General features: G+C 40.3%; 1 protein-coding gene across 1 annotated transcript; it reads left to right on the forward strand.

Annotated features, from left to right (window-relative positions):
* The first annotated feature begins 2,123 nt into the window (after positions 1-2,123).
* Positions 2,124-8,810, forward strand: Snrpe (small nuclear ribonucleoprotein polypeptide E). Its single transcript, XM_005375279.2, has 5 exons — positions 2,124-2,258; positions 2,690-2,716; positions 4,603-4,665; positions 5,616-5,694; positions 8,573-8,810. Exons 1-5 carry the CDS (start codon positions 2,205-2,207, stop codon positions 8,626-8,628), a joined length of 279 nt encoding a protein of 92 aa, XP_005375336.1. The 5' UTR covers positions 2,124-2,204; the 3' UTR covers positions 8,629-8,810.
* Positions 8,811-14,302: the final 5,492 nt, after the last annotated feature.

A 14,302-nucleotide genomic window follows, 5' to 3' on the forward strand; every position in this document is an offset into this window, starting at 1 on the left:
AAAAGATCTATTTAAAATACAAATATGGCCTGGGCAGAGTGGCAAATGCTTGTAATCCCAGCATTCTGGATGTATCTAGATGTCCCCTCAAAACCTCATGGGGTCATAGGTGGGGAGTTTTGAGGGCAGCCTGGGATAGGCTGTGTGATGCTAGGATTAAGAGTGTGATCCTGGGATTAAGGGTGTCCCACCCTGGGCAGCCTGGATGGAATATAAGGTATAGAAAGAAGCTACTCTGCTGCTTCTGCGGCTGTTGTCTGCTGCTTGCGGCCTTCTGCCACTCTATGGACTATTTTTCCACTGCAATGCCCCTCTGCCACGAAACCCTGACTTAGAGCCAGCCCACAGGGACTGAAACTTCTACAAACTGTGAACTAAGTAAATCTTTCTTCCCTTAACTTGTGGGTGTTGGGTACTTTGTCTCAGCAATGAGAAAAGTGGCCAAGACACCCAGCTACTCAGGAGACTGAGGCAGGAGGATTGCAAGTTTGAAGTGAAGCTGGGCAATTTAACAAGATGCTGTCTCAAAAAGGATTGGGAATGTAGGTCAGTGTTAGAACACTTGCTTAGCATATGTGAAGCCCTGGATTTAATCCCCAATTCTGAAGAAAAAAATCTGAGTCACTCTGCTTCATTAAATCTTCCAGAAATTAGAAAGATATATCAGCCCTAGGAATGCTGGGATAAATTCTAGGTGGGCCAAAATTTTTAATATAAAAAGCAAAATCTTTTGTTTGTTTTTTGAGACAGGGTCTCACTATGTAGTTCAGACTGGCCTTAAACTCACTATGTCTACCAAGCTGGCCTCAAACTTGAGTTGATCCTCCTGCCTCAGCCTCCCAAGTGCTAGGATTACGGGGGTACACCATCATGCCTGGCCGTTTTTTGTATTTTAAAAATCACTTTTATCTCAATACTTTTACAAGCTCGGCACTATGCTGTTCTTGTTGAAAAGAAGACCTTAGTTAAGCAAATTTTAATTCTGCTTTTTAGGATAGGTGGTCACCCCTTAGTCAAGTCCTTTTAATACTGAGCCTCAGTTTCCTCACTATAAAGTGAGTTTTCCAATTAAATGAAATTTCAGCCAACCCACATTAGTAGGTGAGTAGGTTCACCTTCTAATTCACATCTACTCATTCATTCCAGTTCCTCTATGTTTTAACAGTAAGGAGGCCTTGGCCATGTACACATACACACACACATGCACACACAGCTCCTGACAACAGTGGTTTGTTTTAAAGCTGGGCAAAACCAATATGCACGCAGTAGACACCAAGCTTTGCCTTCTGAAAGTTGAGCTTTTCCTAGATTAGCCTTGTGCTCTAGATACTTTGATGATGCCGGCAGCTATGGCTGCAGATCAGCCTTGCAACCTCCAGAAGACACCACCTACACTAGAATTCGCTGTTGCTAAGCCACGGTGTTCTCTAGGATGTACTAAATGTACTTTTCTTTTGGAGACAAGGTCTCGCTATGTTGTTCAAACTGTCCTTGAACTCACTATGTTGCCCAGGGTGGCCTCGAACTCATGGCAATCTTCCTGCCTCAGCCTTCCGAGTGCTGGGAGTACAGGTGTGTGCCTGTACTTTTAACTGATATTTTCAGTTTACCATGGCTTTATCAAGACTAAAATCCTATGTAGTTCGAAGAGAACACATATGCACCATTATTGCATTTAATCTCCAATCCCGTGAGAAAGTGTATTTTTAAAATTTATATTTACTTATTTGTGGTACTGGGGTTTGAACCTAGGGCCTTCCCACTGAGTTGTACCCCCAACCCTTTTTATTTTTTAGTTTGAGACTGGGTCTCGCTACGTCAGAAAACGCCCAGGCTGGACCTGATCACAATCCTCCTGTCTCGGCCTGCCAGAGTTCCTCAAGGAAAAAGAAAAAAAAAAAGCCCATGGAGAAGCGAGAGCGAGAGCGCAGGCATCGGTCTACCCGCTTGAAGCCCCTCCTCGGCACTTCCTCCCTCTTCCTCCAGGTGGCGGCTATAAGCTAAACCCGGGTCCCGAGGTATCGTTGCCTCAGTTTGGCCTCCTCCGGAGGCTGTTGAGCATAGGAGCAAAGCTCTCCTGTAGCTAGAGAGGCCTTTCTCAGGAGCCGCCCCAGTGGCCATTCATTTCCGCTTTTGGTTTGTCTCCCCGGAAGTTCCCGTGAGAGGTAGCGTGGTAGCTGGTGTGGTCTTTGTCGGGTTCCGCCATGGCGTACAGGGGCCAAGGCCAGAAGGTGCAGAAGGTGATGGTGCAGCCCATCGTATCCTGCGCGACGTGTCGGGACCGGGAATGGGGGCCTCGAGGCTGGGGCGGACGCGCAGGCCTGAAGGAGCGGGGCGGGCCCACGGCCCTGAGTCCGCGGGGACCGCGGCGGGGGAGAGGCGGGCCTGGGCGGGAACGGCGGGGACGGCGGGGAGAGCGGCGGGCAGAGAGCTGGAAGCGGGGGCTGAGAGAAGGCGCGAGTTAACGCGGCCTGCCTAGGCAGTAAGGAAGTTGTGGGTCGCGGAGAGCTAGGATGCGCAGAGGCTGCTTCAGAGCCTCCCCGGCTCCCTAGTGCGCGGCGCGCAGCCCGCCCGTGAAGCCGCCCGCCTTCGCCTTCACCGGGCAAAGCGGGGAGGCGCCGGGTCGACCCTCGGGTTCCAGTGTGTAGAGGGTGCTGTGTGTTTTTTTTCCTTAATCCCTGCGTTGCAGAACCTCATCTTCAGATACTTGCAGAATGTACGTAAGTCACGTTATCGGTTTGTAATCGTACTTAAGCAAAAGTGAAATGTATTTGTTCCACTGTGTCAAATTTCCTGATCGTAATGTCCTAGAGTTTAAAAGTAGATGAGACTCCGGAGATTGGAGGGATAATTGAGTGGAAGGATTACAAGAAGAGATGTTCTGTAATAAAGTGCTACGTGTCTGTGCCAACTTCAGGCGTGAAAATTGTATCGTCACTTTCAAAAATCAGTCCACAGTTTATTGGCAGATACAACAGTGGCATTTGGGCATTGGTACTTGTGATTGATTTATTGGTGCTGGGATGGAGCCCAGGGCTTCCTGCATGCTAGGCCGCTCTGCCACCGAGCTCCATCCTCAGCCCTGGTTACTTTGGTACTTTTGTTAATTATAGCTAGCCCTTGGAAACTTTCCTACATCTGTACTCCAGGAAAGAAAAACCCAGTCACGTTAAACCAGGTCATAATGCGTTGCTGACTACTGGTTGGAAAACTTAAGTGAAGGAAAGATACTTTAAAAAAAAAACACACACACACACACACAAAGACACAACGGAAGAGAAAAGGAGTAGATTTAGGTGTTAGTGGCAGCTGCTGTTCTTAGGGAGTTTTTAGCAACGTAAATTTTAGAGTATAAGAACACAATTGAAAAATGAATGATTTTAAGCCATTGTAATTTTTTTTTTGAAAGAGGAGGGTCTCATGCAATTCAGGGTTTCCTTGAACTCACTAGAGATCTTCCTGCCTCAGCCTCTCAAGTGCTGGGATTCCAGGTGAGCGTCACCCTGCCCAGCAAGCCATTGTAATTTTAATCCTCAGAATTGAGGATCTCTCACCTGATAGGTGTGAGACATGGAAAATTGAGAACCTAGAAATTTTTCTCTTTTGGGCCTGTATTTTGCTGTTACAGATAAGAAAGAACCCTCTAGTGAATAGAAGTTACTGCTTTGTGTTGTACTGTCACCAGTTCTCACTCTTAAGTGTTTTGAGATTGGAAGTGGTAAGAAATTACAGGTGGAGCATGCTGACACATGCCTGTAATCCCAGTACGGTGGGAGGCTGAGGCAGGAGGATTGAACCCCAGCCTGGGCAATTTAGCCAGAGCTTGCCACAGAATATAAAAAGAGAATGAGGGAGAGAAACACAATTACATCTCAAGGTTATAGGAAAAATTAATAGCTTGGACAGTCTCAGTATAGCATGTATCAAAAGGAAATGTGTTTTAGCGGGCTTAGCAGTTCTTAGAGGTGAACTCATTAGTTAAATTCTTAGCTTATATTCATTAGAATGTGAGTTTCATTTCTCTATTGTTTAATCAAAGTGGTTAGGCTTCTTCTTTAAACATAGTTTTTTTGAAAGAATATATACTTTTTTTAAAGGCACTTAATATTGAATTCTTAACAGGCAAATACTTTGTATACTTAAAAATAATGATTATGAAGAAAGAGTATAGTTTTAAATTTTCTTATTTGGAAATATTCTCTTGACTGCATCTTTAAAATAGCTTTTTGAACTCCTGAGTAATCCTGGGAATATGTCTTAAAGCAGGTATAATTTGTTTTTAAAAATAAATTTATGCAAATCTCCTGTAAAATAAATCTATGTACATAATAGCATTTTACATTTTTATTTTTAAAAGTTTTCAGTTGATCTTGTATATTTTACACATTAAAAAATGGGAGAAATATTGCCTTTCTGGGAGTAGTAGGTTCTCTGTGCCTGTTAGTGAAAGCATTTTTTTTATGTACTGAGATTCAAACTCAGGACCTTGTGCTTGCTAGGCAGACACTTGTACTGCTGAGCTATAGCCCTGGCCCTTAGTGAAAGCATTTTAAAGGTCATAGTCATGAAAAGAAATAAACGTATCTATTTTTATTATTTCAGAGATCCCGGATTCAGGTGTGGCTGTATGAGCAAGTGAATATGCGGATAGAAGGCTGTATTATTGTGAGTACCCAGACTCTTTTTCACAGAGAAGTTTCTTAATAGATTCTACATAAAATAGCCACCCAGAGCAGTATACAAAAAGTGAAAGACCTACCCCAAGGAAAGCTTTTCAGGGCATAGGGTTTAGCTTTGTTCTTCTTTTGAGTGTTAAGGGTTGGATAATTTTTAAAAAAGGGGGAAATTAAAAATTTTAAACAATGATACTAGTATTGGAAGGAGGGGACAAAAGAGAAAGGGATGGGGATTAATGCAGTCCCATATTCTGTGTTAGTGATGCCCAAATAGAGCTGGTGGGATTAGTTAATATTTCCAGGATAGCAAGATATCCGAAGCAGTGGTTTTGCTTGTTTTGGTGGTGATGGGTATTAAATCCAGGGCCTTGTGTGTACTCAGCATCTGCCCTATCATTGAGCTACATTCCCAACCCAAGTAATTGTATTTGTTTGTTTTTGGTACCAGGGATCGGACTCATGACCTTGTGTTTTCCAGGCAGGCGCTTATGCCACTGAGCTATATCCCCGGCCCCCCAATAATGTTTTAAAGAAAAATAAAATATCATTGGAAGTGTTATGTTAGGGCACTTTGGTATTCTGTGTAGAGATCAGCGATTCTAAAAACCTCTCTGTCTTTATTACCAGTTGGCAAACAGGCATAGTGGTTGTGGAGGACATGGAGAGAGCATGGGCAGTATTACGTATATACGTATGTAAAATACTGTACACTGGTACTTTATGAAAGATGGCTTGCTGGCATACCTAATGAATACTAAGTCAAAAAGGTTGAAGAAGTAATTTGGAGTACATTCTGGCCTTCTTGATTATTTTCTTATTTAAAAAGAGGTTTTAGGTGCTTCCACTGGAAGATCACTGGAAGAGTGGGTACTTAATCTTTTAGAGTGGTCTGGATATGATTTTACTTGAAAATGACTGTCAGATGACTTACTTTTCTAGGGTTTTGATGAATATATGAACCTTGTATTAGATGATGCAGAAGAAATTCATTCTAAAACAAAGTCAAGAAAACAACTGGGTAAGAAATACAGTTGCTCTTGAAAGATTCTGTTTATTTCACTCACAGTATGATGTCAGTTGCAGCTCAGTTCATGTTTAGTTTGCATTTGAGAAGTTATTTTTGGAAGGAGAAATATACTTTTGAAGTTACTCCGCTACTTACTCCTCACCCCACTCTATTTCTGCTTCTGTCTCTATTCAGTTTTCACCAAGGTCATCAGAGATTAATGGTGTTAAATATAATGGTCAGTATCAGTGTACCTCGGTTCATGAACTCAATTCTTCCCACAGTTTTTGTTGCAAACCAAATTGGAAGAGAACCAAATCAAACTGAGTGGTTAGGTTTAATGTTGACCTTACAGGGAAATGTGATTCCATCCTCATCCAACTCAGTTTGTGACCAGAATCGTGGAAAGAACTTGTTTGTAAATCAAGGCACTAATGTACTAAGGTTTTCATTTCTCATCTCTCCTGTTCTCTTTCAGACTTCGGTATATTCATTCTTTTGAGGCCTAGTCATTAACTGTTCAGAGTTGCTTGAGGCTTGGTTGTATGCCTTTCTGTCACTCAAGATTTTTGTAGGCATTCAAGAGAACAGCTTCAGTTACCATCTGTAAATTGAAACTCAAATTTATGTCTGTAGCTCAGACCTGTGAGCCTGTTCAGCATCCCTACATAAATGTCTCAAAGCCTCCTCAAAGTCACATATCAGAAATCAAACTCAAGTTACTATGTACACACTGTTTACAGCTGTTCAGAGTTCTCTGCAACTACATGGCTCCAGTTTGCATTCAGCTTATTAGTTGATGTCTGCAACTACTTCAACCACCTCTGGGTTATGCGCCATAGTTTAGTCATCTTCTTAAAATGCTTCTCTGACCTTGTCATCCATTTGCTTGAAATGCTTCATGGACTTTATGTTGCTCTTATGATAAAACCCTTCATGTATTCTGCAGAGTCCTTTGCCATGTGGGCTTCTCTCCCCCTGCTCACTTGTATCACACTCTCAACTCACTTTCTGAGCTTTAGCCACTCTTCTCTTCTTTTACTTCTTTAAATCTGCAGTGTTTACACTATCAGTTTGTGTATATGCTGCTCTGTGTGTTTTTACAACTGAGCTCACAGCTGGCCATGGCGCCACACACCTGTAACCCTAGCAGCTTGGTTGGTAAGGAAACCATGGCTGGGAGGGAATATTTACCCATCTCCTATCAGAGATAGATGCTCTTTGATTACAGAGTCTGTTCTCATTGTTTCTGATCAAATACAGGTTTAATTTCATTTAATGTTGTAAATGGAGTGTTTTACAATCAGAAGTATTCTTTGTAGTGCATTATTTTGCCTTTTATCCTTTGTAAAATAAAGTGCACTTGAAGGTGGCCAAAAACAAAACAAAACAAAAACCTAGGTACTTGGGAGACCGAGGCAGAAGGATTGTGAGTTTGAGGGGAGGGCTTTTTTTTGTGTTGCTTAGGGTGGGAGAGGACAGCGTGATATGATCTCAGACTGGGTTCTGAAACATTTACAAGTGGAATTATTAATGTGTTTCCCATAGGTATCCCATAAGTACATTATCATGTGTGTGTTTGTTTTGGTTACTTGGGATTGAGTGAAACTTAGGGCTTGCACAATATCCCCCACGTTTTTTTGAGATAGGGCCTCCTCACTAAGTCACTAGGCTGCCCAGACTAGGTGGATTTTCCATCTTCCTGCCTCATCCTTCCAGAATGCTGGGATTATGTTATAGGTGTGCACCACCATGCCAAGCATGAGTCATGTCTTTTTTGACCCCTAATGTTCTCAATAATTAACATAGTATCTGGTATGTAGTAGAAACTTAACATTTGAATACCCTCCCCCTGCCCCCTCCCCCTACTGAGGATTGAACCCAGGGGCTCATGAGTGATAGGCAGATGCTGTATTCCTAAGCTATATTCCCAGCCCTTCTAAATTTTGAGACAGTGTCTTGCTGAGTTGCTCAGGTTGACTTCATACTTTTGATACTCCTGCCTCAGCCTCCCAAGTAGCAGGGATTGCATGCATCACTACCCCTGGCCGAACCTAGTTGACAAGGGGCTTTAGGATTCATGATTTCATCAAGAGACACTGAATCATTTTTGCTAAGATCTCATTAACTTCATTTTTATTTATACACTGTTTGTCTTTGTTTGTTAAATACTCAATATGTAGCTCACTAGTATGTTTATCAAAGGTAGGTTTTAGGTGATTTTTCTTTTTCACAGACCCTGAGTAGTCTCTTGAAACTATGCTGGATATGTGGAAAATAGATTCTGAGAAGTGATGTGATATATTTCTGCTTAGGCTAAAGTATTTGCTAACTGTTGATTCCCAGGATTGTATGCATCTTGTAAACAGACTAATAATATCTGTGAAAGTCTCAGAATTGAAACTAGTTTATTTTTGCAGTGGATAAGCAGCTTATCAGTCAACACCAGTGTTTTGAAGATATTTATAGAGATTTGTCAGAAAGAAAAGTATTCTCAAGTTTAGCAAATGTTGGATAAAATTTAAACAGGTTTGTTTACTGCAAGATGGAGTCTAATACATTGACCATGCTAAGAATGGGAACATGCTGCATTTTCCATACTTAACATACAACTCATTTCCCAGTTTTCGTGAAGTCAACATTAGGAAATGTTGTATAGGCATCATTAGTTGACTTTAATCTGTAGAAATTTTCACAAAGTAGCACCTACCTGCATTAGGTTATTGTTGAAAAGGTGCATGTGTACTAATGGAGCTAGCAAGCTTTTCAGTATGTGCCATTCCAAAGTGTTCACTTAACTTCACAAAAGAAAATACTGGTGAATTGGGAACAAAATTCTGAGTTGTATACATCTGAGTGTGAGTATTGATAGCTTTTTTTGTTCTTGCAGGTCGGATCATGCTGAAAGGAGACAATATTACTCTGCTACAAAGTGTTTCCAACTAGAAATGATCAATGAATTAAGACAACAGTGAAGTGAGGCGATGGCAATTATGATAATATGTAAAAAAAAAAAAAAAAAAAAGCCCTGGGAGTATCTGTAAAACACTTGTTCATATTGTTTTGACTACCCTTATGTTTTTACTGGAGGCCAATAAATGTAGACTTGTTTTTATTAAGAAATGAAATTGTTTCTTTCTGTTCAGTGGTGAAGACCAACACTTAGTGGCACTATTAGTATTGGTATCTTCGTTTCTAAAATTACCAGTTGCCCTGGGCTTTTGCTTTTCTCAGAGCATGGACCTATGTACATTCTTGAAGCAGAGGGCAGGAATTTGTTTTGTTTTGTTTTGTTTTGTGTTTTTCCGGTACTGGAAATTGAACTCGACATTGCGCTTGCCAGGCGGCGCTGTGCCGCTGAGCTAAATCCCCAGCCCCTAGGAATTGTTGACAGGTAAGCTTCCAGTATTGGGTGGCAGAAAAAGGGAGGCTTCACAAAAATAAAGCAATTACACTAATTAACTACATCTTCATTAATTCTAACTCTTGAAATGGGTTATGGCTTAGAGGTAGAGCATTTGTCTAAAATGAATGCAGCCCTAGGTTCAGTCCCAGGACAGCAAGAAAAAAATTCTAATGCTGAATGTGGAACACTATAGAGTTTCTAACTAAAATAGGCAAAGAACATTTTGATAGTTTCATTATTTCCTTGGCACTCTTACTGAGATACTGTGAGATCTTTGATTATTTTATCACTAAACTCAGTGTAGTGAAAAGTAATAAAGTGCCCTTAAGGTATATTAAAAATAAGCTGTATTAAGACTTACAGAAAGGAACATTTGTGAAACTGGAAAAGACCACAAGCAGAACTGGAAAATTGTTAAGGATTACTAGAATATTGGAGAAACATCTGTGTCTTTTTATTTTTTTCCACAATGCTGAAGATCAAACCCAGGGCCTCACTCACGTTAGGCAAGTGCTCTACCACTGAACTACACACTCAGCCCAAATGCTCTGTATGTATGTGTGTGTGTTTGCTGGAGATTAACCCTAGGGAATGCTGAGCTATATCCTCAGCCTTTTAAGAAAAGTTTATTTTTTTTTTGAGGATCTCAGTAATTTGACACAGCTGGGTTTGGACTTGAGATCCTCCTGTCTCAGCCTCCTGAATAACTGGAATTACTTGTGTTTACTTCCCATGCTGTTCAGTCTCTTACATCTAAGGATTTGATTATGGTGATTGCATATTACCTGATTCTTACGTTTACATCCTCAGTTCAAGGTGGAAAAATTCTGTTAAATGATTTTTGAGCATCTGCTGTTGTCTAGGCACAAAATTACGCAAAATACAGTGAAACAGATTTGTAATCAGATAAATTTAATGCCATGTCCTCTCCTAAGTGCTATTTAAGTTGGATCTTAAAAGATTAAATAAGTCTGTCTGATTTTTTTTTTTTTTTTAAACCGGGAATTGAACTCAGGACCTTAAGCTTGCCCGGCAGGCGCTTATGCCACTGAGCTATGTCCCCGGCCGGTCTGTCTTACTTTTTAAATTTAACTTTTTATTGTTTTTATGGTGTTAGGGTGGATCCAGGGCTTCATGTCTTATTAGACAAGTGCTTACCACTGAACTGCTCCCCAGCCTCGAGTCCTGTCTTAAGTTCTGAAGGCAGTGTTAAGGATGGGCGAGGAAGGACCAAGAAATCTAGCTCCTTTTTTCCATGCCTACAGGGGAGATTTTTCATTAAGCTGAATGAAAGAAATCCTTTCTGTGATGGAGATTTGTAGAAGTCAGCTCCACTTAGAATGTTGCATTCTGGCTGTGGTTCTCTTCTGAGTTTATGCCATTGGGTGACGTTGTAAATAAAGGGCTGCTTTAGCTCTTTTACTGTTTTTGAGTTGAAATTCATTAAACCAACTACAAGATGCAAAGAAAATATTGGGCAGTAGAGGGAGTTGCTGCCCTGAGAGTGCTTCAGCTCTGCTGGTGAAAAGACTGAAGAATTTTCAAAGCAGGGCAAAGACTTCCCTGCAGCTTTTTTGGCACCAGAGTAGATGGGAAGAAGGATAAAAGCTGGAGCAAGTATAATCCCTCAGAAAGCCTGCTGGCTGCTTTTCCATTTCTCTGAGTGTCCTCTCTGACCCGGCTGCTCTGTAAGCAGAGCTGTGCCTGCTGTGGCTTATTCTGAATGGATCAAGATAGGGAAGGTTCTATTTTTGACAGAGCAGAAGATAGTGAGAAATAAGGTACAGTTAACTCTTACAATTGAGCTCTGTATTTAGAAATCTCTGCTTGCTTTCCTGTTCTCCTGGAGCCTGTGGTGTTTGCTTTTTAAGTTGTACTTTTCCACAATCTGTAGATCCTTTCTTCCAACCAGAATTTTTATTGCAGGAGGTATTGCTCTCTGCTTCATTAAGGTTACTAAAACATGCTGCTGGGAAGCTGTTCTTGTTGGCAGCCCTTGGTATGTGAACAATTGTTTTTCCAGAATGGCTCCTGGTATCCGAGGGGGTCTTGCTAGCCACCCACTGATTCTCTTGTAACATTCTTGAAGAGAATGGTGGGAGGAGGAGAGAATAAGTATGTGAAAGAAAAGTAAGTCCTGTAATGGGCCTGATGTTCTATCAGTAGCAAGTTGGGAGAAGAAAAAATTGTAAGGTCTTAGAAATTTGTGGTTGTGGGTACCAACTTGTCAACTTGTCAGCAGTTCCAGGATTAGGAAGAGGATCTGTGTCTAATTTGCATTAAGCTGTTATGGGCCGCAAAGTGTGAGGGGCAGTTCCTGGAGCAAGCCTAATAACATCTCATGTTACCTAGATGTACAGGGACGTTCCTTACCTAATTCCATCTGCAGCCATAAGCATCTAGTGCTATATGTTTTGAAGAAATGCTTGGTAAAATGTTTTAAGGCAACTTAAGAACCTAGGTACCTACAGTTTAATTTTAATCTACAAATTACAGTGGAATTTTTAAAAATTAAATTTCAAAGTACTAGCCTAGTATATGTTGATCAAAATATAAACAGTGTAGGACAAAGTAGAAAAACAAAAGTCCCTCCTTTTCTACCCGTAATCTCCATACATAACTTTTTTTTTGTCTTTTTTTTGGTGGGGGAGTTCATTTATTTATTTTTTGGGTGGTTTTTTTTTTTTTTTTTTTTTCCCAGTACCAGGGATCGAACTCACGACCTTACACTTGCCAGGCAGGCACTGTGCTGCTGAGCTAAATCCCCAGCCCCCTGTTTTTGTCTTTTTGAGACAGGGTATCATGCAGTTCAGGCTGACCTTGAACTCACTTCGTAGCCTAGACTGCCCTCTAACTTGCAGTGATCTCCTGCCTCAGCCTCCCAAGTGCTGAGATTACAGGTGTGCACCACCACACCTGGCCCATACATTTTTAAAGAATTATTCTTAGTTTTAATTAAAGAATTTTATAGTATTTACAGTTAGCCATTTGTAAGTGTGCAGTTCTTTTTCCTCATAAAGAACTGAAACTTCATGCTTTTAAAGAACTCTACATCCAATTCCACTTGCCTCTAATTTTAACTACTCTGAAGTACTGAATATAAATGAACTCAGGCAGTATTTTTACTTTTGTTTTTGGGAACTGACATTTCACTCTTTTTTTTAACTGTGGTTAATTAAACCCAGGACCTCATGCATGCTAGGTAAGTGCTCTACCTCTTAGGTACACCTACCCCTCCTGTACAGGGATTTGAATCGAGGACCTTCCCACTGAGTTACTTCTCCAGCCCTTCATTTTTCATTTTGAGATAGGGTCTTGCTAAATCACCCACGCTGGGCTTGAACTTGCTATCCACTTCCCTTAGCCTCTCAGAATTCTGGGGTTACACACATACACTACCATGCCTAACTTCCATTCTATTTAAGGCTGCACAGTATTCCCTTGTATGTGTATTCCACTCTATCTGTTCATCCATCCTTAGGCATCTAAGTTACTTCTACCTTTTAGCTATTGGGAGTGAAGTTGCTATGAACCTGGGTGTACAAATGCCTCTGTGATCATACTTTGATTTTTTTGACCATATGCTGAAAGGTAGGATTGCTGAGTCATTTTAAATTTTTGTGGAACCATCGTACTGCTTTTAGAGCAACTACACCATTTACATTGTCACCAGTAGGCATAAGGGTTTTAATTTCTCCATGGCCTTGCCAATACTTCTCTGGATTTTTTGATAGCAGCCTCCTAATGGGTATCAGGTAGTTTTGGTTTATATTTTGTCATTAGTGAAGTTGAACATATTTTCATGTTTATTGGTTATATGTGTATTGTTGAAGTGACTATCCAAACACTTTTCCCATGTTTAAAGAAGTGACTTAGTCTTGGTGAGTATAGTTCTTTATATATTCTGGTTATTAACCCCTCTTAGATGTATGGTTTGCAGATATTTTCTTCATTCTGTAGAGGGCCTTAGCACTTTATTTGATGTGTAGAAGTTTGAAATTTTGATAATGCATTTTATCTATTTTTACTTTTGGTGCCTATGCTTTTGATGAAAAAGGTTCTTTAACCTTTGTTTCTTCATCACAGATTAGTAATTTTAAATTGTATATGTTTACAGAGTACAAAGTAATGTTATAAATTACGAATATGATATGAATTAAATCAAGCCCATTAACACATTCTGATCTTAAGTAATTTTTATGATGAAAACATTTGAAGTTTACTTTTTTTTAAACTTAGGGCTGGGCTACCTTGGCCTCTCTAGACACATTTAAATCATATGCAACTTTATTTGTAGTGTTGGAGATCAAACCCAGAGCCTTGCACATGCTAGTTTCAATTGACTCAGTAAATTTGAAATTTACAGTACATTCTTGTTAGCTGTATTCATAGTGCTACATCATAGATCTAAAAGTACCCCATTCCTCCTGAGGTTATGTAAACTTAGACCATCATCTCTCCATTCTTCCCACCCTGCAGCCTCTGTAACCATCATTCTACTGTGTGCCCGAGTCTCTTGTATATTCCATGTACAAGGTAAAATGTGTGTAATATTTGTCTTTTTGTGCGTGATTTATATCACTTAGTATAAGGTTCTCCAGTTCTGTTCAAGGTGTTGAAAATATGCTATTTTTAAAGACTAAAATCCCATTGCACATATATTGCATGTTTTCTTTATTCATCTGTTGATACTTTAACATGGCCTTTGTGAGTTAGTGCTACAGTGAGCATGAGAATGAGACATTGCTTCTGACAAACTGGTTTTAAATCTTTTAGGTAAATACTCAGAAATGGGATTGCTGGATCGTGTGGTAGTTCTATTTTTAGGTATTTGAAGAGCCTTCATTCAGTTTTGCATAATTGCTGCACTAATTTACATTCCCATAAATGGCATACTGGGTTTTTCTTGTCCCATGTGCTTGTCAACACTTGTTATCCTTTGTGTTTTTGATAATAGCCATTCTGACAGGTATGATGTGATATCTCTGTGGTTTTAATTTCCCTAATGATTAGTAGTGTTTAGCATTTTAAAAAAATACATATGCTGGCCATTTGTAGTCTTTTCAGAAATGTGTATTCAAATTCTTTGCCTTTTTTTTTTTTTTCTATGTTCTTTTTGAAACTTGATCTCACTATGTAGTCCAGGTTGGCTTTAGACTTACCAAATAGCCTAGGCTGGGCTCAGACTTGGGATCCTTCTGCCTCATTTTTTTT

Source organism: Chinchilla lanigera, unplaced genomic scaffold, assembly GCF_000276665.1.
Source record: "Chinchilla lanigera isolate Chin_1 unplaced genomic scaffold, ChiLan1.0 scaffold00005, whole genome shotgun sequence".
Classification (NCBI taxonomy): domain Eukaryota; kingdom Metazoa; phylum Chordata; class Mammalia; order Rodentia; family Chinchillidae; genus Chinchilla; species Chinchilla lanigera.

Excerpts from the sequence above, each read along its gene's own strand:
- Snrpe (XM_005375279.2), top strand. The coding sequence starts at position 2,205 with ATGGCGTACAGGGGCCAAGGCCAGAAGGTGCAGAAGGTGATGGTGCAG. Across the intron at positions 2,259-2,689 it reads AGGTGATGGTGCAGCCCATC|AACCTCATCTTCAGATACTT; the intron begins GTATCCTGCGCG and ends CCTGCGTTGCAG. Across the intron at positions 5,695-8,572 it reads AAAGTCAAGAAAACAACTGG|GTCGGATCATGCTGAAAGGA; the intron begins GTAAGAAATACA and ends TTGTTCTTGCAG.